Source organism: Anabrus simplex, chromosome 1 (assembly GCF_040414725.1).
Source record: "Anabrus simplex isolate iqAnaSimp1 chromosome 1, ASM4041472v1, whole genome shotgun sequence".
NCBI lineage: Eukaryota > Metazoa > Arthropoda > Insecta > Orthoptera > Tettigoniidae > Anabrus > Anabrus simplex.
Genome location: NC_090265.1, coordinates 600,880,643 through 600,906,949, shown reverse-complemented (window position 1 = coordinate 600,906,949; position 26,307 = coordinate 600,880,643). Strand labels below are relative to the sequence as shown.

The window sequence follows — 26,307 nt, the reverse complement described above, 5'->3', positions numbered from 1 at the left end:
GCGTGCACGTCTATGCTGTGGAGTCAATGGTAGTCTTCTGAGCGGACGCCGGGAGTGCAGGCCTCCTTCAACCAATCGACGGGAAATTGTTCTGGTCGATATTGGAGCAGCCAGGGTGTCTTGCACATGCTGAAGAATGGCGGTTGACGTGGCGTGCGGGGCTGCCACCGCTTGGCGGCGGATGCGCCGATCCTCGCGTGCTGACGTCACTCGGGCTGCGCCTGGACCCCTCGCACGTGCCACATGTCCCTGCGCCAACCATCTTCGCCACAGGCGCTGCACCGTGGACACATCCCTATTGGTATCGGCTGCGATTTGACGAAGCGACCAACCTGCCCTTCTCAGCCCGATCACCATACCCCTCGTAAAGTCGTCTGTCTGCTGGAAATGCCTCCGTTGACGGCGGCCTGGCATTCTTAGCTATACACGTGTCCTGTGGCACACAACAACACGTTCTACAATGACTGTCGGCTGAGAAATCACGGTACGAAGTGGGCCATTCGCCAACGCCGTGTCCCATTTATCGTTCGCTACGTGCGCAGCACAGCGGCGCATTTCACATCATGAGCATACCTCAGTGACGTCAGTCTACCCTGCAATTGGCATAAAGTTCTGACCACTCCTTCTTGGTGTTGCATTTGCTCTGTCAGTCAGTGTATATTGGATGTATTGGATATGCCTTATTATGGCCCTGTGACTATTACTTACAGATTGTGTCATTGTATTATCAAGGTTGAGCCCATGGGAGGCGGAAGTAAGATTTGTGATATTGCTGGTGATATTGAGATGAGGGCGGATAGCCCAGGTGTATTTAAAAGAGTACTTTTAGCAGCCAGGTTACGTGAGGTGTTTTTGAAAGGCGAGCCAGCTGAGCTCGTAAATTATGTGGACTGTCGCTTGTGAAGTGGTCGGAGGGTGAGGGTTGTTGTGCCTGACGTCACAGTCTTGAAACTTGGTTATATTGCCGTCTGCAGCTTGTCGAGTGTGTTAAGGGGAGGAGACGACCTTGATGTTTTGAAAGCAGGGAGAGATTAATTTTTTAATGCTCTATTTGTTCTACATTAATTTTAACACTGGCCCGTTTGATATTGACCCTCTGGATATGTTGGTTGTGTTCTTTTTATATAGTTTGTATATGAATATTATACGCCTTACTCTTCATGGGACCAGGGTTCGTGACCGAGTCAGGACACTGTACATTATGTGGTTATATTTGTTTGCACCGGGGTTCGATGGTACGAGGCATAGTGAAATTTTATGGGAATTATTGTTAGAGATGTATTTCAGCAGATATCCGTTTTCTAGATTTCGTTACTTACACAATTGTAACATGCTTGTTACAGCACAGCTGTTCCGTGAAGGCAGTGAACTGGTTGTCATCGGCTCAACATTATCTTGACCCAAGCATTTTGAAAGCTCTTTCATTTGTAAATAATTTAAATTTTATGTAATAAATCCCTGTTTGTTAAACTTTGAATGCAGCGATGTTTTCTGTTAGATATTTTTTAAATTTTAATTAAGCTGACTCTTACCTGATTAGTCACATATCCTAGTGTTTTATCTTAATGTTGCCCATTGTCCACCCATGTTATCCCTGAGAAGAGCGCTTTGGAACGGCTGAGCGAGGATATGTGTTCAGGTAAGACTATGTGCACAAGCTCACGTTTGTGAGAGTTCTTTCACTACTGTACTCTGGGTTCGAGACCGGCTTTCGCCTGGCCGGAACTTTAGAGTCCTGTAGGGCACAGTATGGTCGGGCAATCAACAGCAAACTGTCTGCAGGCAATACCTGCTAATTAACCGCCTGCTCTGTGTTGGTGTTGCAGGTTGCATATTACTATTGTAAGTGGGACGAGCAGATTAATAATGTTGTCTATTGCCGCGCCGTACTACACGTTAAACAAGCTTTTGGGAAAACTGACAAAAAATTGAAAGAGAGGAGCCTTATAGAAGTAAATGGAAACAAGATCAGATGCAGATACAGTCTTGAGGTCAATACAAGTATGTAGAAAAAAAATCTAGTCCGCGAGAAAATATTCATTTAACAAGTGCACGTAACGTAATTTAGAGCAGCGACTGAATGGAATCAGAGCTAAACATTGGATCCATGGCCTGTGCAGCATTCAAGATATCGTTCCTAGGTATCATCGCGTCACTCGCGTTACAATATGACACTTTTTCGTTACAAAAATTTTCGGATAACCCCTAGCACTGAAACATATTTATGTCAAATGTGGAGTGAAATTTCCCTTCGGGAAAATCAAATCATTATGTATCTCTCGGCCATGATATTCCATCAACGGTTGCTAGGTAACATCGCGTTACACATTTTGTATAGCTAATTTTGGGTGACCTCTGCCATAAGACATAGCCTATTTATGTAAAAAAGAAAACAGGAGAATGAATTTTTTATCTAATTGTTTAATGTTGCAGAAGGTTTTCGGCGATGGAAGGATGGGAAAGAACTAGAACTGGAAAGATAACGGCCTGGCCTTAATTAAGGTACAGTCCAGCATTCGCCTGGTGGGAAAATGGGAAACTAATTTTTTTTTTTTTTTTTTTTTTTACAATTTGCTTTACGTCGCACCGACACAGATAAGTCTTATGGCGACGATGGGATAGGAAAGGCCTAGGAGTGGGAAGGAAGCGGCCGTGGCCTTAATTAAGGTACAGCTCCAGCATTTGCCTGGTGTGAAAATAGGAAACCACGGAAAAACATCTTCAGGGCTGCCGACTGTAGGGTTCGAAACCACTATCTCCCGAATACTGGATACTGGCCGCACTTAAACGACTGCAGCTTTCGAGCTCGGTAAATTGGAAACCACGGAAAACCATCTTCAGGGCTGTCGATGGTAAGATTCGAACCCAGTATCTACCGAATGCAAGCTCACAGCTGCGCGGCCCTAACCGCACGGCCAACTCGTTTCAGTAAACAAAGAGAGATAAGGAAGAAGAACGCCAGCATGAATTTTATCGAATAATTTGCATGCTGTATTCAGTATAGACGATTAAAAAGGGTATGGAAATGAAATAACATAAACGTTACGTTTTGAAGGTGCAATGGAAGAGTACGGCCGGTGGAAGAATTATCAGCATGTTTACTCAGTCTCAGTGTAATTTACATTTGGAACTCTTCGCTTCGCAGTGTAGTTTACATGGTAAGTTATTTTCCGCGTTTTTTTTTTTTCTCAGCAGAAATTCCTATTTTTAAGTGCAGTTTACTACTGCTCATTCTAAAGAAAGTCGGTGTGGTATTTGTAGGAAGCGTCCAGAACGCTCCCAAAATCTGAATATGCTTGTGACCGACATAAGATACTGTACGTTTGGAGAACACTATAACGTAATAGTTTGGTGCTAGGCGGTCAGTTTGTATATAGCTTTCATCATTATCTATGGGAAATAACAGCTGGCCCAAGTGCAAGGTTGCTAGAAAGGACTACTCTGTCCTGAACAGACAAAGTATGTTGACTAGCTCCACAGATAAAGAGAGAGCGCGGGTCAAGGGCACTACACTGGCTCCGTTCTTATCATACAGTTGGGGGAGAGGACTAATATATCGTCATTTAAAAGATCATTAATACAGATGGACGTACTGTGGTAGCCGAAATATTAATCAGCAACATGCGCAGATGATGTCCGATTCCAGTACAGATAGGAGGCATTTAGGGAAATCGTTATTATTTAATTTTACAAGTTTCTTTATGTCGCACTGACACAGCCATATCTTTTGGCGACTATGAGACAGGAAAGGGCTAGGAGTGGGAAGGAAGCGACCCTGGCATTAATTGGGGTACAGGCACTATCTCCCGAATACTGGATACTGGTCGCATTTTAGCGACTGCAACTATCGAACTCGGTGAAATAATATTATTATTATTATTATTATTATTATTATTATTATTATTATTATTATTAACATCATCATAATTTAAATACATCGCAATTAAGACACATCCCGGTGACAGTGTCTGCTTACTGTAGAATAACAATGAAGTTCAATGAAAACGTAAGTTACGTAACAATTACGTGAAAAGGAGCGTGATTAACTCAGTGGCTTCGCTGATGGCTTTTCACCGGACGACCGAGGTTGGAATCACGCTCGATCCCGGGTTGGAATTTTAATCTGAAAAAAATTACGTGGTGTCACGAAGGGCAACCGACCTTAAGCCCCCGATCAAACCCAAAGTGAGCCTGGGTACCTCCAGCACCCCCAAAATTACCTGGGATAAGCTGAAGAAATTTATTCTCTAAAAGAATTACGTGGAAAGAAAATATTAAAAGACATTTCATTATGATGAAAGAAGGCTAATAAATAACAAAATATAACATTAAAATTACAAATTACTCACTAGTAATGCAGCATACTTACAATCAATCGCTGAAGAATATATACGAAATGAAGAGAATAACTTAAAATATTTCATTATAGGTATAATAATTTAAGAACTACGCAGTCACTCAGGAATTTACTCAAAATTAATAAAATATTCCATTACAAGTAGTAGCCTATACCACAGTATAATAGTTACAATGCAGTAGGGTAGATATCCACAGACAAGTTTAATATTTCCAACATCTTAACACTACGTTTCACCGTACATGTAAATATTTGTACATAATATTGATAAAAAATAAATAAATAAATCTGTAGAATGAACGGTACAATGACTTACTGTCAGTTTAACATTGTAGATATAATACCATCACATACATGATAATAATAATAATAATAATAATAATAATAATAATAATAATAATAATAATAATAATAATAATAATTCATTGGGATTTGAGCACGGGGCGCAAAAGTATGAGGTCGCAGCGAAAGCCATTGCGCTACCGAATCGGTTGAACTTTCTACACTCTAAAAGGCACGTAAAGGACGTCGGAAATTTCGACAATCATTTTTCTGAAACGGTCGAGTGTCTACGGATAAGTCGAAACATGTGTTCGCTTATTTCGACCCCTCTTTCTCTGAGCGAAGTTTCTGGCTAATCGCGTTGTTACAATTGGCGTGTTCCCCTCGTTAGTATCGCGGCGTTCTCAGCTCTTATTACGTACGTTGAACTTTCCCTATCTTCGTTAAATGGGCCACTGTGACATCTTGAAGAGAGATAACTATGTACTCAAGGTGCAGACTAATTACAGTTTATCGTGCGCTGTCTCTCTAGGAACACATCCGATATACAGTAAGATGTTAACCTCTTTGGGTATATTGTCATAAAGAGGAAGATCAGATATTCACCAGGACAACGATATAACTTCATGATTATAAGTCCATGTATAGTCATTCAAAAAAAAAAAAAAGAATGAGCGTACCGATACGGTATTATATGGTTTTTGTTGTGATTTTACAAATGGCTTTACGTCGCACCGACACAGATAGGTCTTATGGCGACGATGGGAAGGAAGCGGCCGTGGCCTTAACGTGCAGTCCCAGCATTAGCCTTGTTTGAAAATGGGAAATCACGGAAAGTCATATTCAAGGATGATGAGAAGTTAGTTTTTGATATAAAAAAATCAAAGGCAGTCATTTATATAAGTGAAGGTACATATCTCCCCTAGCGCACCGTTACTGTATTGTCCTACGAAAGAGGCTTGCAGTAGTGTCTCAATGGCGCACTAGCCGTCAGAGTCTTAGAAAGGTGTGGCAATCCAACTGGCGAGACCACTGACGCACTGGGACGGAACGCCGGTAACTTCATGATTGAAAAAGATGAATAGCTTGAGCGTTTTAATATTAACTGATATTAATTAATTAATACTGATTAGAGAAGCGTGCACTCCCGTGTACAGAATTAATGCCTGTCAACATACTTCGGTAATAGAATACACTTTAGATGAGAATGTAAATAGATTAACTAATGGGTTACGAAATAACTCTTCGGTGCTAGCGTAAAGTACGTCTCCCCGTGACCACCACCAAACGCAGGGCGTGGACAGGCTCGGTCACGATGTGAAGCCAATCAAATGAGAATTTAATTGAATTTGTAACAATATATGAAGCAGAGGGGAGTTATTACTATGCTTCTATCAGCAAGTGATATTTAACTGGCACTCAGTTAATTTGCTTCCCTTAAAGACACCCCGCCCGTACTAATCTTTACTTAGCAAAGGGCGTGGTACCTGCTTCCGTACGACTTTTATTTCTAACATTGGGTTGTGGTTCTACATGAAGTAGCAGCATGCACGTAACGAGAAAGGCGCACAAGTTTTGGACGGAAAAGGTGAGAATTTTGATTTTAACCCTCTGGAAGGATACGAGTTCAAAACTCCATCAACCCTTTATACTACATGCCGAGAGAGCTCCCGGCAGTGCAATATCTAGCGTAATATTTCACGGACTTCCTTTCTGGTCGATGGATCACTCCAGCCCAGAGTTTGAAGTAGAATATTTTATGAATAGGGACAGTAAATCTCTTACTTTATAGAACGACATGTGGCACAATATAACCAATTACATTGGTATAGACTCCCGCTGTTCATAAATTAAACAGCAATAAATGTGCAACGCCAAATAACACCAGGACGATATTAAGTTCCCATAATTTAATTTTACCAATTGAGAATTATTAATCATCCTCGTCTTCAATAGCTATTAAACGGTGTCTGAACTAGTGAGAAGCCAACGGCCGTAGCCGCGTTGAAACACCGGATCCCGTGAGATCTCCGAGTTAAGCAACATTGGGCGTGGTCAAGATGTGGATGGGTTACCACGCGCTGTTGGTGGGGGTAAGGGAATGGAGGAGCGGAAAGGAACTGGCCACCCTACCGTACGTAAACTCCGGCTCAGGCACAGATCTGCGGAGGTTCAGACCTGCCTTCGGGCAGAGTACACCCTTACCTAACTAATGAGAAAAAGGATTCGAACCGACATGTGTGGAGGTCACGGTCGTAAGTTTTAACGTAGGATACTTAACGCATTACAGGTATTGTCAAAATAAAGTGTTAACTTAGTAAAATAAAATAAAATAAAATACTTCCATCCGCTAGTTCCGGATCACCTGAAAGTGGGGAGAGAGTATTCATTTGCTAATTGCTTTACATCGCACCGACACAGTTAGGTCTTATGGCGACGACGGGATAGGAAAGACCTAGGAGTGGGAAGGAAGCGGCCGTGGCCTTAATTAAGGTACAGCCCCAGCATTTGCCTGGTGTGAAAATGGGAGACCACGGAAAACCATCTTCAGAGCTGCCGACAGTGGGGCTCGAACCCACTATCTCCCGGATGCAAGGTCACAGCTGCGCGCTCCTAAGCGCACGGCCAACTCGCCCGGTAAAGTATTCATTTACTGCAATCAATTTCTTCCATACACTCGTTAAATGATCCTTCTTACCATTATATTATTATTACTACATTCAATAGTATACTTAAACCTAATCATGTTTAAAGTCATTCCACAAATTATCATCCCTCTTATTTTCCTTTCTTTTTGTCCTAGATGTACAGTGGACTCTGGTTAAAACGACATTGGATAATTCGAAAATTGGATAATTGGAATAAAAGTTTATTCTGCTTGAAACTCCTATTCTAATCAATGCAAAAATATCTTATTTAATTCGAATTTTCGAAGCTTAAATTTGAATGATTCAAAGTCAGTATTTTATAGTAAGTTAATTTTGTAACCGTATCACGAATTGAAACATTCAAATAATTCCCAAGAATTCTCTATTTTTATTGTACTTTCCTAGTCATGACCAGTTAGTTGCCATTGTTAACAGACTTAAACTTTATCCCCGCAACTGCCAGTGAGTGTAGAATCGGCATGGCCTTGACTATCGCTTGTCTACGGGCATCCGCAAATCGCCATCAGAAATCTTCTCTAAACCTTTCTTCTCGCAATGTGTTCAAAATGTCAAAACGTAGTGCATACAGTACAAACAAACACAAATCACTAGCTTTTCTAAGTGAGCAGTGGCATTAGTGCATTGTTACGTGTGCTAAATTCTATTGTGTTACTGACATTTGTATACAGTATATTTTCGTGCGAAAACTTATCTACAGTACAGGACAACATGACAGCTGTTCAGTTACGGTGGAATGCGTAATACTGGAATCATTATTATTTCCAATGAATTTATTTTTTATTTATACAGTACCGGTACTGTACTATATTTTCGTTACAATAGTCATTCTCATTTAATTCGAATTTTGGATAATTCAATTTTTTTCCGATTCCCCTTGGAGTTCGAATTAAAGAGAGTCCACTGTAGTACAATGGTACATATTTTAGGACAAGCATGTACATTACCCTTCATTCTTTTAGTTAGTGCCTTTTTTATTTCCTTTTGCCACATAAAAATACAAAAAGTGATCTCAGTATAATCCACTCCTTGTTTAATAGTTTAACAATTGGTATAGAATGATTTCTTTCTTTCTATTTCTGTTTTATATGCACTACCAAAATATGTAACTACGTGCGTCAGTTTCCCTACACCCTCTTACATTATTTCTCCCCCCCCCCCCCCACAAAAAAAACAAAAAAACAGGGATTTTAGTCATGCTTCCCTCTCTGACCTTTATTTTTAATTATCTACACCATTAGCCACCACACCATACCTCTTCTAAAGCCTTCTCTACCTATTGATATGTTTTATCAAGTTATTGTCCAGCTCCATGGCTAAATGGTTAGCGTGCTGACCTTTGGTCCAGAGGGTCCCGGGTTCGATTCCAGGCCGGGTCGGGAATTTTAGCCTTAATTGATTAATGCCACTGGCTCGGGGTAGATGTGTGTAACGTATGCAGCATTAGAAATCATCCTAGGTAGATCCCTCAACTTCACAGACATGCAGGTCGCCTAATAGCCCATCTACGAGACAAAGACCCGCACCAGGCCTCTCCGGTGGCCATACGCCATTAAAAAATCAAATTAGTATGTGTTTGATATTTTTCATCACTAGGGCAGTAGATGTGCTTTGCTGGGGTTGCGGTTGAGCGGATCTCTCCTCCCGACACTTGGCCGCCTTAATTTTGAGACTCTTCCAAACAGCATTTTGACGCTCGACTTTGGTGGTTTGGGACTCTTTGGAACTTTAACAAGCCGCTCTATCCTCTCGAATGAGTTTTCAATAATTTTGAAGGCATTTATTGCCCATACTTCGTGAGATTTAGCGCAATAAATTTAAAAAAATCCCTTCTTCGCACCACAAATTTTCGTCAAATGTTCATTATTTGATTTGTGGTTTGGTACCTTGTAGAACTCGCCGAGACAAATCAAGCAAAAACAAGCTTGTTCTTGTAGTTTTACGTGACTGATTACATCGTGATAATAGCGACGGGACTTCCAGTTTTACGTCGAATCCAAACTACAAGAACGTGAGTTTTCATTTATAGAATTCCACATGCATTGACCGTGAATGGAACTACGGCCGCCTTGGTGAGAAGCCAGTGAATGCATCACTAGGCTATCACGTCCTTCATGGGATAAATTAAATGACAATTCACACGACGTGTTGCCATACCGGAGTCCAGAGCTACCGTAATTGGTTAGCCGCACGGCACGGTGATCTTTGTACCTCAAAATGGTAACACTATTGCACTACCGTCTTATGTCATGCCAAGGTCAAACTCTCGTTACTAGATACTTTGGTGGTTCTTCTTTAAAACGAGATATTGGACACTGTAGTCACACGAGTTCTATAGAAGTTTATTTCGATGTTAAATTCAAAATAGTTAACGTTACCCAACTCCTCCTTCCATCATAGCTCCAAACTCAGCTGATCTCTTAGCCGGAGATTGACAATTTGCTTTGCATAGGTCGTATGGCGACGATGGATAGGAAAGGCCTAGGAGTGGGAAGGAAGCGGCCGTAGGCTTAATTAAAGTACAATCCTAGCATTTGCCTGGTGTCAAAATGGGAAATCACGGAAAACCATCTTCAGGGCTGCCAGTAGTGGGATTCGAACCCACTGTCTCCCGGATGCAAGTTCACAGCTGCTCGCCCCTAACCGCTCGGCCAACTCGCCCGGTACTAGCCGGAGAATAGGCGTTACTAACTACATAGCCCACCCCACCCTTCAGGTGGGAAATGAAATCATGTAGAGAGAGAGACAGACAGACAGACAAAACCATATATATAGACAGACATTTCCTTAATATTTTTACTCACTATTTCATCGCCAATCATTATTGGTTAGGTAAGTAAATGCAGTACTAGCTAGGACAAATATAAACAGCCGGCCGGCGTAGCTCAGTAATTAAGGCTTCTGTCTTGTAAGAACTTGCGCTTGCTTACAGGTCGAGTCTTGCATAGGGCACGTATGTGTGTGCAGTCGTTCGTTGTAAATCTATTATTTAATAATAATAATAATAATAATAATAATAATAATAATAATAATAATAATAATAATAATAATAATAACCTGGCAAGTTGGCCGTGCGATAGCTATGGCCTTGCATTCGGGAGATTGTGGGTTCGAATGTCGGCTGCTCTGTAGATGGTTTTCCGTGGTCTCCCATTTTCACACCCAGCAAATGCTGGGGGCTGTACCTTAATTAAGGCCATAGCCGCTACCTTCCAAATCCTAGCCCTTTCCCATTCTTGGGTCGCTGTAAATCTTCGATATGCTAATGGGACGTCAAATCACTATAATAATAATAATAATAATAATAATAATAATAATAATAATAATAATAATAATAATAATAATAATAATAATAATAATAATAATAGGTCTGATTTAATAGTCAGAATGTTGTCACTTCAGTTCATGGAGAGGTAGAACGCGTGTCACTGGTTACACATACAAGACTTAAAAATAAAATAGTAATTAACCGTTCTTATCGCTGTTCAGTGGCTTAGGGAGTGAATCTACGACACCAGTTGCACAGAATACAAATGAAACTCTGGTAAGTAACGGTTCCCCTTTAGGAGCACATCAAGTGACGAATGAATAAGCCTAGTGTCCGAGTTAATACATCGTGAGATGAACTGCTCCATTTTTCCCACCGCTCAAAAGTAGTCCGCTCATCTCTTCTCTGACAGACCAAATAAGGTGCTAAAAGTGTCTACTGTGTACTAATTGAATCCTGTTCCAAATATGAAACTAGAGACGCGTCCAGCAATAGGAACCTAGTCTAACTGATTGTTTATAAAATTATACGAACTGTTTGTTTGTTTGTTTGTTTGTTAAGAAGGAAGCCATACTTTCCAGTGAAGACTCAGTTAAATGCAACTTAAAAACTTTTCAGTCTGTTGAACACACAAGTTCAATGTAAATATTGCACTATAACATACCTGTAAAAAACACACTATTAAAGAAGGAATAAAAATACATACTGTTCTGTTAAGAACGAAACATGTCATTCTTTGTTTATTCCTTGTTTATCTATGTTGTCTGTCTGTTAGGTCATCAGCCCAGAGGCTGGTTGGATCCTCAAATAGCACCACCAAAGGTTATGCGGTTATAAGGAAACCCCAAAAACAAATGGCTGCACCAAAATGAGGCGTACTAGGCAAGATGAGGAGTGAGGTAGTTTGCCATTGCTTTCCTCACTGGGTCAGAAAGTACTATTGCAGTACGACCGACCCTATGAGCAGCACCTTTCATAACACTCAGATGCACTAGTCGTGCTCTGAATGTCATTACTCAGCACTACCCATACCCCAGCAACTTCCATATTGTCACAGCCATGGATGATGACTGGGACTTCGGTGGAAGCTACACTTTACTCTGGCCTGTGCTAAGAGATGGATGCAAAAGTACTGTATCCATCAAGAAATGACAGCAGGCAGTTATCTATGTTATAGGGAAATATTTATATTGAACTTATGTGTTCGACAGAATGAACAGCTTTTAAGTTACATAATACCAATTGTTAAATGATTTACTCTACTACACGTTTCAGAGACTTCACCCCATCGTCAGCTGGAGATGCATTGTTGTTCTACTTGATACACAATTGTTTTCAAAGACATTGAAGACAAGGAACTATGTAAATGATGAATTTATTACCTATGTTGGTTCAACTATATAGGCGAGTGTCATCTCAGAATTGTACAGGTGCTGATAAAGCTTAAGATAGTTTTATATCAATGTTCAAATATATCATTGAGCATGTGTTGTGGATCGATTAGTTGACTGTGCTTTCAGCTCATTTTCAATCTTGCATGGGGTCGTAGGATGAGTGGATACTGAAGATCTCCACGAATTCCTAGAGCACACTGGCTTAGTTTGATTAATTAATTCATTCATCCATTCATACATTCATTCATTATAAATTATTGTCCGACTCGTTGGCTGAATGGTCAGCGTACTGGCCTTAGGTTCAGAGGGTCCCGGGTTCGATTCCCGGCCGGATCAGGGATTTTAATCGCTTCTGATACATTCTTCTGGTTCGGGGACTGAGTGTATGTGTCCGTCCCAACATTCTCCCCATCATATTCAGACAACATACCACACCACCAACCACCACAGAAACACACAATAGTGATTACATTCCTCCATATAGGGTTGGCGTCAGGAAGAGCATCCGGCCGTAAAACAGGGCCAAATGCACATGTGCGACGCAGATCTCAATCGCGACCCCACAGGTGTAGGGAAAAGCTGTAGCAAAAGAAAAAGTTTTTTTTGGTAGTTGCTTTACGTCGCACCGACACAGATAGGTCTTATGGCGACGATGGGACAGGAAAGGGCTAGGAGTGGGAAGGAAGCGGCCGTGGCCTTAATTAAGGTACAGCCTGGTGTGAAAATGGGAAACCACGGAAAACCATTTTCAGGGCTGCGACAGTGGGGTTCGAATCTACTATCTCCCGAATACTGGATACTGGCCGCACCTAAGCGACTGCAGCTATCGAGCTCGGTCAAAAGAAAAAGAAGATTAATAATAATACAATACACTGAATACATCTGAGGTATCCCCTGCCTACAGTAAGAGTTGACTAAAACGAGAACCCAAACGGGTGTCAACTTCGGAGCTTGGCATGGCACTCACGGGTTTCCTGTCGTTGCTTCCAATTACTTTTTCCAGGCTCCTCGTTTTCAAATTTCCAATTCGACCTCCCTTGGTCATCTCTTTGTTCTTTTCCGACCCCGGCGGTATCAAGTTTGCGAGGCCTAAGTACATTTCTTTTCATTTTCAGCCCTTCATGGCCCTTTTCTTTCTTTTGCCGATACCTTCATTCTTCGAATGGTCTTCCTTTTTCCCTTTCTGATTATTGTCAAGAGAACACAAACCAAAGATAACGACTGGAACAGCTTTAACCAAAAACACAAAAGAAGTCCATAAATAAAACAGGAAAGAAATACGGGCATATATGACAAAACAAACGCCTCTTTGTACTTACTGTAGTTCTAAATGAGCTTAGGCTTATTCGCAATTAATAATAATAATAAAAGTAATAAATGCAGATTGTGGAATGACATCTGTGGCAAGGCCATAGAACTTAGAATTAGGGCCTGGCAAAACTGGAATTCCCATCAAACTGATCAAAATAGGCACGAATTTATCAAAATCCAGAATCAAACCTCAAAAATCATCATATCCGACAAGCTAAAACATGATCAAAACAGACTGGCAGAAATCGAACAGCTATTTTAAGAAAAACAACACAGGGAACTTCTACAAAGCATTCAGGAATATCAATAAAATTACTAGCCACTTACTTTCTATTTCAAACGTCCGGATGGGACGCTGGAATCAAATAAGGAAAACTGTAAACACTTAGCAAATAATATCAAGGGGATTTTAAACTATGAATACCACAAAGAACAAGTCACCTTTGAAAAACCCACACCAAATCCAGACTCAGATCTCACCACATTAGAACAAGTCAAAAAAAGAATCAGAGAACTGAAATAGTAAAAAAGGACAAGATGGAATAATTGTCGAAGTGCTGAAAGTAGCCTAAGCGGTAACAAACTGGTCCAAATTATTCAAGAAACCTTGCAAGATATATGGCATAGGAACTGGCATATGCCCAAGGATTGGAAATGTGCATCAGTTCATCCACTTCACAAGAAAGGAAACAGATACTAATAATTACGGAAGAATTTCTCTCATCTTAATCATCTATAAAATCTTCTCTAAAGTCCTACTTAATAGATTAGAAAAACCATACCACCTAATTGGAAATTATTAGGCAAGATTATGAAAAGGAAGATCCTGGAAAGAAGAAATCCTAAACCTTAAAACCATGCTACAAATTCATAAAACCAAACAATCAATAATCACCTTCAAAAAGAAAGGCGTAGAACTTCAACATAGACCGACAGGCGCTGTTCAAAACACTAGAAGAATTCTAAGGCGGGAGTAAAACAAGGGAATTGATCAAACTGATTATAACCAATACAGTATCAAAAGTTACATTTTTAGGAGAAATACGTGAATCGTTCGAAATCAGAACCGGTGTTCGACAAGGAGATGGAGTATCCCCACTGCTATTCAATCTAGTTTTGAAAAGTCACTTATGAATGTCGGGGGGGGGGGGGCGAAAGGGATAAATACTGGTAGACCTCTTACTCACCCTGATTGCTTAGCTTTTGCAGAGGACCTTGCAATCCCTTCCACCAACAGACAAGAAGAAATCCAGCCCTTAGAAAAAAAAATAATTAAATACTGGCAAAATCCGGACTCCAAATTCCATTTGAAAAGACGCAGTGTATGTAAGGAAATTCGAAAATCGACCATTAATCGCCAAAATCAAGTATCTAGCCAAACTTATTCAACCAACAGGAATGAGTGAGGGAGATAAAAGGAGAAAAAAAATTGTTAAACTGCAGTGAGCTTACAAAATCACCTGGAACAGATAAAGCAACAATCTATATTTTAAAAAAAATAAAATATTACTACACAGTTATCAAACCAGACGCACTTCGTGCATCCAAAACCTTGGCAATTGGCGCCTGATCACAAATGAAAACATCAAAAATAAGAGAGGAAAAATCTTAGAAAAAGTACAATGTCCAAAATACAGTTTTTAATTTATTTATAATTTTGCTTTATGTCGCACCAACACAGATAGGTCTTACCGCGACGATAGGATAAGAAAGGAAAGGGTTAGGTGCGGGAAGGAATCGGCCCTGGACTTAAGGTACAGCCCCAGCATTTTCCTGGTGTGAAAATGGTAACCACGGAAAACTACCTTCAGGGCTGCCGACAGTAGGATACAAACCCACTATCTCCCGAATGCAAGCTGACAGCTACGTGCCCCAAATCACGCGGCCATTCGCTCGGTGACCAAAATACGAAAATGGAATTTGGATAAAAAGAAACCACAGAAAACTTATCAAATCACACATACAACATTAAAAAAGGCAATTCAAATTCCACTGACACCTACACAGAATGGACAATATAAACCTAACAAAAAACTTCTAAAACCTACCAGTATCCCTGAAAAACCGCAACAATTGGTTAGTGGAAATTAATGAAGCTCTACAAGAAACCATTCAAGCTGGAACAAAATTTAGAGTCTCAGTAAGCAAACAAATGTTCAGAGAAATCTAAACGAAAATATACAGGATGGACAGAAGAACGCAGGAAAGAACTCTATGGACGAAAATAAGAGACATTGTACTTAATTTCTAACGTGCACATTACTTAGACATAACGAATTAGGTATAATAATAATAATAATAATAATAATAATAATAATAATAATAATAATAATAATAATAATAATAATAATAATAATAATAATAATAAGGGCGTTCAATCACCCTTCCTTGAATTTATGGCTTGTTATGTAGACTACGGAATTAGATAATAATAAATAATTTTATTGAATTTACTTCCCACGAACTACTTCTATTGTTTTCGAAAACGCGAGGAATTCCGAAAGAGTTCTTTTATGTGCCGTAAATCTATCGACACGGGCCTGATATATTTGAGCACCTTGAAATATCACGGGACTGAACCAGCACTGAACCTGCCAACTTCGGCTCAGGAAGCTAGTTCCTGAATCACTCATCCCGGCCTTGGAATTAGACAAATGAAAACAGTGTTCTCTGATGCACTATCTGGGACGGATGTGAACAAGCAAGAGCGCCACTGGTATTCAACGTGAGGAATAAATATTGAATCTAATGTAAATGCGTATAATGCATGTTTATTAAGATGTAAAGGTAAAAAAAACTAACAATGCGATTTAAAAATTTTGAAAATTTGTGGATTATTTTTGGAAATACTTTTTTACAATCTGTTTTATGTTACACCGACACAGATAGGTCTTATGGCGACGATGGGATAGGAAAGAGCTAGGAGTGGGAAGGCAGCGACCGTGGGCTTAATTAAGGAACAGCTCCAGCATTTGCCTGGCATGAAAATGGGAAAACACGGAAAACAAACCTCAGGGCTGCCGACAGTGGGGTTCGAACCCGCTATCTCCCAAATGCAAGAATCACAGCTGCGCGCCCCTAACCGCACGGCCAAATCGTTCGGTTGGAAACAATTGATGTTTAAAAAAAGTGTTCGAAAGTGGTCTCTTCTTTTTGACCTAATTCCCAACTATTCAGGGTCCGCTTTAATGAGCAAAGCCCAGTTTTACGGCCGAATGCCCCTCATAACGCCAACCACTGCATGGACGGATTTACTCATTACCGTGTGTTACTGTGTTGGTTGGTAGTGTGTTGTGTTGTATGTAATGAAGACAAGGGTTAAGAAGACTAAAAGCACCCAGCTCCCAAGTCAGAACTAGACGTGGCTAAAATCCCCACCGTGGCCATGATTCGAACCCACAGCCCAATGGATCGAAATCGACTACACTACGTTGGCCATTTAGGTATCGAATTGGACATGTTCAAAAGCGTACATTCATTTGTAAATTCAAACCTTCGGCTTCAAATTAGGAGAAGAGGTACATAGGCCTACATCAAACTTTTCTCGAGATATTAAAAATGAGATAATAAAGCTGGATAATAGATTTACAGGAGTTTGCAAGGTGAACAGATACAGATACTATTACAAAATTATTTACATTTAGTGTAGAAACTAACAGCTTAAGTGGAAGTGCTCAGGAAGGGATCAAGGTCGAAGGCGTTTCATTATCGCAATTTTCATAGTGTTCAATATTCGATAAATAATCACGATGTTTAAGTTATCTGTCGTAATTTAAAAAGTACGATTGGCACATAAATTGATACGCTATCCAGGTGGAGTGTGAACGTGCCAGGCTTGATGGAAAACAAAGGCATAACAGGTAGTGCTACAGGTATTAAAACAGAGTTTGAATACGTTCTAAAGCAGACCTCGTTACCGAATAATAATAATAATAATAATAATAATAATAATAATAATAATAATAATAATAATAATAATGATAATAACAAATGATAATAACAAATGATTATTATGATGCTAATGCTTATTTAAAGGGGCCTAACATCGAGGTCATCGGCCCCTAATGGTACGAGATGAGACGAAATGAAATGACAATTAAAATTCCAAAATTCATTCATTGACCAGAATTCAAAACATGATAATGAAAAATGAATGAATAAATGAATAGGAATTACAATAACCAGCGGATCCAATTTACAATACTGAAAGTTAAAATAATTCCAAAAACCATCCCCTGACTAGAATTTTAAAAAAGACGACGATGAACAATGGTTTTGAACCTAAAACAATCAGTGGATCCGACCCGCAATGCCCCCTCTTCCCATGAAATAACTTAAAACAATGGTATAAACTGAATCAATGGACTGCTTCCAAAGCAAAATCCTAAATCAATGATGCTTGTCGTCTGAAGGGGTCCAAAATCCACAATGCTACTATTCGCTGGCGTTCTTCATGTAGCGGTACTACTCACAGGTAACGCAGATCTATGGTGTTCCTCACATAATGGCACCACTCACAGATAACGCAGACCCATGGTGTTCCTCACATAGCGGTACTACTCACAGGAAACGCACACCCACAGTGTCGCTCATATAGGGTACTAATCACGGCAACGCCCAGATCCGTCGTGTTTCTCATATATTGGTGCTAATCACAAATAACGCAGACTCATGGTGTTCTTCACATAGTGGTACTAATCGTATTCTTCATCTGCATACCCCATCTACAAGGGGTGATAATAATATAATAATGCATGAAGCTGAGCGTATAAACCAGCCTCGGTGGTGGGGTTACGTGAGGCGAATGGTGGAGGAAAAGTTACCTAGGAGGGTAAAAGAGGTAGAGGGAGGCTAAGGTGACGTTGGTTAGACCTGTTTTATAACGGTTCAAAGGTACGAAATGAGGAACACAACGAGGCCATAAAGCTAACTGAAAATTGTGGATGCATTTAGTTAATTCGCAGAGGCTTGTAGACTGAGTGCTGAAATGTTTAACAGTCTATAGAAAGTACTAATATACTGTAGTTACTTGATGAATCAAATTCTTATTATATCCTTGTAATGGTTAAATATCTGTTAGGCTTGTGTCATTGTTAGTCTAAAAGAAGGTTTCAGAGCTTAATTTACGTCCAGAGAAGTAAATAGCAAGTAAATAACTGCCTTAAACGCTGCTGGTCGCTTTTCTTACACAGTTCATTAGCACAGAGTTATTCGAGAGGTGTGCATTAAAGATTATGACAATATTAATATTACTAAAATGGTTTTACGAAAGACCAGTATAGGATAAAGTATAAACAATTGGATGCCCATTCTTCCACACCGGAGTCTGCCCAATTTACTGTATGTAGGGATGTGTACATAAGAAATGTCATTTGATCACTTTAGATTGTAAGATGTTTACAGTGATTTCGGGAAGCACGAGCGCTAAACGTGAGAAGTGTTAGTATCTTTGAGTGTATGATAAGCTTCGGAAGGATTATCTCACGGCCATTACAAGGCAGATAAATAAGTACGCCACCTAATTCCTGAGATAATCGTTCAAGTTTAATCTGACTGTGGGCGAGAGGACTGGTATTTGACTTCCCGATCTGAACTGTGTGTGGAACGTTGAAAAGAAGTACTGAAGTAACGTAACCGAAATTTTAGAATATGGCAAAATTTAATTAGTATACATTTTAAAAGGAAAAATGAAAATGAGAACAAGTTTACAGCACGTTATTTCTTAAAATAAAAAGGACCTTTACTTTGTTCTTTTATGTTGTCTTGATACCAGAGTTCGAAATTTCGACACCTTCTTCAAATAAGCCAGCTATAGGTTAGACTGAGGGTCTCCAGTACTTTGTGCTCTGACAGTTGAAGATTAAACTCGATCCGGTTATCAGAAATACAGATACAAGTATAAAATGTCTTAAGCAAGCCTCTTCTCAGGATTATGTATTAAGCGAGATTTTCCTCCTACGAGTTCAAGGAATAGGAAGAAAGAATTGGAGAATAGTTTTTGTGCTATTTGCACATTACCTGGGACTGTGTGCATATCGTAATGCTAAATTTAATTTTGTATTAAGATGCATTTGTGCACTGAAAGAAGTTAAGATATACTACGAGGTTCAGTTCCAGAAAAAAACTAATCCATATAAATTCAGACCTGGGCTTTCTATCTTAGGACCAAGGAGGTACGCAACAAATTGAAATTTTCGAGGAATTGAATGAATTACTCCTTAATACCCTAAAGTATCATTGCAACGCTCTCTTAATTATTAGAACACACTCTTGAAACAAGAGACTGAAAGTCTTCGCTGGAAACAATATCGTATAGAAAATCACAGGAAGATATTCGGGGTACTAAGCTGCAAATACTTAGAACCATTTTTCTGGCGTTTTGGTACTTTGCTGGAGTCTATGCGTTTCCTGTTCTCTTCATACTGTGTTGGTATGCCTTTTTTATTTCTTGATGCATCCAATATTTTTGCATCTATTTCATGGTACAGGTCAGAGCAAAATGTAACTTTCAACGAAGTCTCGATAGATTGACTACCAAAATGAAGAATATCCGTTTCTGCGATGTACTGTCGCATTGACGAAACCTGGGCACGGGTGTATGAGGTCGAACTAAAGCGCCATTCGAATGAATGACATCGCCCACGATCGTAACGTCAAAAGAAAATTCGACAGGGAGGGTCATGTTGATACCGACATACAACGCTTAAGTGTCAGCATCCAGACGTGGAACTGTCAACAGAGCGTACTATCACAGTTTCCTTGAGCACCGCTTGCGCTTGACTATGTGGAGGATACATCTATATTTCTTGCGGGATAATCCTCCTTGGATGCAATGACTATGCGCATTGCTATGTTGCGGAAGCAGTGACTATCGTGTTGTGCAGGTGGCGTTAGGAAGATTTGGAACATCCTCCATATATACCTGACATGAGTCCTTGCGACTTTAATTTGTTCCCCCGATTGAAAGAATCCCTCCGAGGCATCATGTTTCCTGATATTACATCAGTGCTCCGAGCAGTTGGACGCGCCATCGCTATGATCAACGGAGACCACCTCGTCAACGTCATCCTACAGCTGGCACATTTGGCAGAAGGTCCGCCGGTGATTACATTGAAATTTAAGGGAGGTAATGGAAATTTGCTGATTACTGCAATAAAGTTTGATCAAATCTATGTTGCCACTATTTTATTTACAACCCTCGTAATATCATTTGTTGTCGGCTGTCGAATGGTAAATCTTTTGATCTGATACCACTTGGGCGACTTCCACGTAGTTTTGAACATTCTCACCATTGCTAATAGGTAGCGCTAATGTATTTACAACATGAAGTGGAAGCTATCACACACAAGTCGAAGGACTTCTGCTGAATGAACGCCTAATTTGTGATATAAATTTTCCCGATTTTTATTATCTATCAGATCTTGGCCAGGCGAAATCTGCATTCTTGGACATTACAAGCTAGCTACATGTCACTGGACCACCAGTGCCTTCGGTAGAAAGGGACGTCGAAATTGACACAACTTGTCCATCTCACATCAAATCAATATTTTGCAATGGAGAGCCGCGGCCGTTCGTTCGTTCGTTCGTTCGTCAGTACAGCGCAATGTTTGAATGTTTCTGAGACTTAAAACCCAACGAAGTAGGCTTCGTTCCAGCGATATTTTGAGCTCGGGCAGATGAAGCAACGAGAAACAGGAACAGTTAACATTTCAGGCGAGCTCAGCGGGTTATCAGCAGTAAAATCTTTGAGCTGCTCCGTTACTTCATCCTGTCAACTTGTTAAGTCTTTTCTTATGGCATCCCGTTTAAATCCAGTTAGGATTACCGAGAGATAAATAACGCACTAACTGGTGCCAATTGCTTTCTATAACAGTCGTGAATATTATCAGAAATTTCCAGGTTATACAATTCTTTTTGATATTTATATACTGTAACAGCTTTCAGTTTAATAATAATAATGATAATAATAATAATAATAATATGGCCTCAGATATCGTGTGCAGGCATTTTGATCTGATACCATTTAGTTTCCCTTCACGCTAATTTCAACGTTCCATTTTACTGAACTCTGTTGGACGATGTATGGCTGAGGTTTTTAATTAATTTAACTAATTTTGTCGGACAAACACCAAACGTGTCACCAGAAATTTTTGCACGCCGACATCGTATGCCTTGGAGTGTCAGTGGTTTTCCACCTTTAAAACATCAGATTGCCTCTGTTCTACAAGATATAGGCCTATATTTAATATCCTTTTCAGATTGGTTGTTCGATGCTTGGCTGTAATGGAGCCTTATTGTAACGTCTGCGATGAGCGGGAAGAGAATACACAATTTTGCATGATCTGAGGCACGTTTGTGGTTTTACATGGCTGTTGATACCGTGAGCATAGCCATGAGATGACGAATTTTATGTGCAGTCCGTACCACAGGGACGAGACGCGTTTCAAAACTCTCATATGCATTGGCCGGGATTCGAACCGCGGCTGACTAGGTGATAAGCCAGTGACAATGCTACACGTCCTTCTGAGGTTTGAAATTTATTATTATTATTATTATTATTATTATTATTTAGAATTTGCTTTACGTGGCACCGACACAAATAGGTCTTATGGAGACGATGGGATAGGAAAGAACTAGGAGCGGGAAGGAAGCGACCGTAGCTTTAATTAAAGTACAGCCTCGGCATTTGCCTGGTGTGAAAATGGGAAACCCTGGAAAACCATATTTAGGGCTGCCGACAGTGTGATTCGAACCCACTATCTCCCGAATGGAATCTGACAGCTACGTGCTCAAACCACGCGGCCACTTGCTTGGTCTCTCCATTATTAAAAAGGTACGTTATGAAGACAAGAATCTTATCTGATAAGATTTACAATGTTACTGGTATGTATGAATGTACGCTGACTGAGCAAATGTCATGGGATAGCGGAGCACTGATGCGCAGGTGTGTTGCCTGTGCACCACACGCCCCCTGTGCCAGCGGCAGTTGTATAGGAGACCTTGTGAGCAGTGGCTGTGCATGTGACAGGTGTAACATGGAACGTCGTCGTGAGCTGATACCGTTCGAACGGGGTATGGTGGTCGGTGCCCGACGGATGGGAAGTGCGATTTCGGAAGTGGTGCGGGAATTCGGCTTCACATGATCGACCGTGTCCAGGGTGTATCGTGAATTGTCGAATGTGGGTGTCACCGTCCACAACAGATGAATGACCGGCCGTCCAGCCACCCTCGATGACCGTACCTGCGACATCTGAGACGGATTGTCAATAGTGACAGACGGGCAACCGTGCAACAAATCACGGCTCAATTCAACACAGGCCATGCTAGACACGTCTCCCAGTGGACAATCCGTAGGAACATGGGTTCTATGGGGTATGGGAGCCGGCGCCGCACAGGGGTGCTACTGTTAACCCAACATCATCGGGCACAACGACGCGCATTTGTCGCCAGTCACCAGGGATGGACAGTGGAACAATGGCGTAACGTGATATGGTTGGACGAATCACGATTTCAACTGCACCATGCCGATGGGAGGCACCGTGTATGGCGCAGACCACATGAAGCGATGGATCCCGCCCGCCTCGAAGGTGTGGTCCAGGGCACTGGTGTCTCTGTTATGGTCTGGGGTGCATTTTCCTGGTATGGAATGGGCCCCTTAGTTGTTCTGGAAGAGACTTTGAATGGTACGCGGTATGTTGAGCTGCTCGGAGACAATCTCCACCCATTTTTGGCCTTCTAGCGCCCAGACGGTTCTGCGGTGTTTCAAGATGACAACGCGCCGCCACATCGCTCCCACGTCGCACATGCAGCGGAGGTCCAACGACTACCATGGCCACCCAGGAGCCCCGATATGAACCATATCGAGCATATCTGGGATGTCCTGGAACGCAGGCTCCGTGCCATGGATCCTGCACCCAAGAACAGACCAGCATTTGCGGCCGCTCTGCAAACGATTTGGTGTCAGCTGCGTCCGGAGGACTACCAGGGACTTGTCGACTCACTTCCATGGTGTCTCACTGCATTTCGCAGGGCCAGAGGAGGCCCCACACGCTATTAGGCGACAATCCCATGACAGGAAAGACAGGAAAGCATCAAGAGAGTGAGCCGGATGTCAATTGGAGTGTTCCAGTGCCGTGTGTCCAAAGTACTTCGGTGGTTTGGATGAGTAAAAAGAATGAACTGGACCGATTACGACACTAAAAAAAAAAAGTTTTAATTCTGAAGCTAAATATTTAAGGCAGTTGAATAGGATTTTATATGTATGTATGTTGTTGTTGTTTACAAGTTGCTTTACGTCGCACCGGCACAGATAGGTCTTATGGAAACGCTGGGACAGGAAAGGGCTAGGAGTGGGAAGGAAGCGGCCGTGGCCTTAATTAAGGTACATCCCCAGCATTTTCCTGGTGTGAAAATGGGAAACCACGGAAAATTATTTTCGGGGTTGCCGACATTGGGATTCGAACCCACTATCTCCCGAATACTGGATACGTATATGTTTCTCACACACTATGATTTACGTACTTTGCTATCTTTTTACATGACTTTTGTAAGGGATAACCACTGGTAATGAATTAAGTTTTAAAATAGTAGTAATAACTCCGTATTAAGTGTTTGATATATAAAATTATATTCATCATTTTCCTTTCTACCAAAATATATTCAAAATCTACGAGAGTCCTGAGGACCCAGGTGTACCTTATGCTTTACAATTTTAGGTATACTAATTACGGGTTAATACTTTAAGTTTTTCAAATACTCCAGCCTCTTCTCAATATATTTCTTCTTCTGCTTTTCCTACCGTTTTTCCACACCTATGGGGTCGCGGGTGCGAACTGCGTCGCACATGTGGATTTGGCCCTGTTTTATGGCCGTCGCCCTTCCTGACGCCAACCCTACATGGAGGGATGTAATCACTATTGCGTATTACTGTGGTGATTGGTAGTGTAGTGTGTTGTGTGAATATGAAGAGGAGAGTGTTGGGACGGACACAAACACCCAGTCCTCGAGCCATAAGAATTAATCAGAAGCAATCAAAATCCCCGACCCGGCCGGGAATCGAGCCGGAACCCTCTGAAACGAAGGCCAGTGTGCTGACCATTCAGCCAACGAGTCGGACCCTCTAGCCAAATATATTTACCGGAACTTAAAAGGACTCCAGTAAGCCGGCGTCTCCATAAAAGTGGTCATTAATTGGTTTACATCCCAAATAATAATAGTAATATCGATGTATTAGTTTTAGTTGTTAACATAAGAACTTCTGTTTTATGATTCCAAGCATAAAAATTAATAACTAATCTAAGCTTATCTCACAATTAGATGTTAAAAATGTGTCAGGATGTTCACCTTAATGAACATTTGCATCAATGTTATGGTGGTCTTGGAGCCCATGACGGAGAAAAAGGGAGGAAATCTGCAGCCTTAGAACGCCACACACAGCATCGTACAGTGCAGTGGGTTGCCTATAGGCAGGCGCTCTGCGGAGCACATACAGTAGTTTTGAAAGATAAGAGCAAAATGACTTTCTATTCTAAATGAGGTAGTTTATAATTGTATTATCCGTATTCTACAAACGTAGATGTTGAAAATGATTTCTCCTAACCTGTTACACTGTCTGAATACAGGGTGAGAGAAAAGTACGACGTACAATGTGAAGGATAGTTTTCTGATGTGAACAGGAGAAATAAAATGGATCCGGAAAGGCTTGGTTTCCGACATATTCGACCTTCAGGTTCGATGGTGTGTTTCAGTACGGTTGGTGGAATGATACACGTTCTATTGAAATTCCTGCAATGAAATATTCAAATTATACACCCATGGTCTTGATACAGCCTTTTAATTCATGGAGTTCCGAGGATGCTCCGAAATTCTTTACAAACTACTCTATACAATATGTTGACTTACGGGCTTCATAATTCACCTACAGATGTTTGTCCAGTATCGTTCAGTTCAGCTTTGTCAGATACACGATACACCGTATCAGGGCCCCGAATTTAATTCCAGAAAACTGACGTATTGGAAGGTACTTAGGGTCTATATCGAAAGTGTCTGTTGGATAGCTATATATAGTTAAATAAATAAATAAATAAATAAATAAATAAATAAATAAATAAATAAATAAATAAATAAATAAATAAATAAAATAATAAATAAATAAAATTAATAATACGGTAAAATGTACTCACAAAATAAATAAATAAATAAATAAATAAATAAATAAATAAAATGAATAATACGGTAAAATGTACTCACATTTCACCCTAGACTATTACGGCCTTCAGCGTTCAATCTGCAAGCTTCTGAATTAACTAAATGTGCTCCACAATCCTCTTTTATAACTACATTTGTTGTCTCTATATCCACAATTCGTGTACCCAACTGTCATTGTTCCCATCTACCGGTACCCGTTATTTTACCTACCTTCACATCTCTTATTTCAAAATTGTCAATAACAAATCGTGGGTCTATCCAGCTTTCACTCATAATAAACATCGGGAAAATTTATAAGATATGTTAGGCGTTCATTCGGCAAAAATACTTCGAGTTTTTCTTCTGTCTGCATAGCTTTCCCTCCATGTCGTAAATACACTAGCGCTACTTGTTAGCATGGGTAGAATTTCAAAATCGACATGTAAGTCACCCAAGTGGCATCAGGATGAAAACATTACATTTCAACAGACTAAGATGATGATGATGATGATGATGATGATGATGATGATGATGATAAATACATTGAATAAATGCTGAGGAGATTTACCTTGACAAGAACTTTATTTTGTTATAAGAAGAAATGTCGTTCACTTACTTGGGTGCGCGCTCGATCAGCTTGCGGATAGCAGCGTAGTTCTGGGCAGCGGGAATACACAGCAGTTGAATGCAAAGATCGGGCTCCCAGCGACTCAGATCATGGCCTTGTCGTAAGTCGCGCAGCAGCTGCTGGCTCGAGGTACGGCGAAGTGTTTTGCGGCTCAGTGGAGCTTCGCGAGCCCTGAGGACAGCGCGAGACCACAGCTCTTGAGAGCTCATGGCCCC

General features: G+C 40.7%; 1 protein-coding gene across 8 annotated transcripts in view; it reads right to left on the bottom strand.

The window, feature by feature from the left end:
- Positions 1-26,307, bottom strand: part of LOC136857189 (inverted formin-2) — a 506,484-nt gene that overhangs the window by 134,819 nt on the left and 345,358 nt on the right. For all 8 annotated transcript variants that reach the window (XM_067135641.2, XM_067135643.2, XM_067135640.2 and 5 more), the window contains one exon: positions 26,081-26,306. In XM_067135641.2, coding sequence (XP_066991742.2) covers positions 26,081-26,306 — 226 coding nt within the window. The remainder of the gene's footprint in view (positions 1-26,080; position 26,307) is intronic.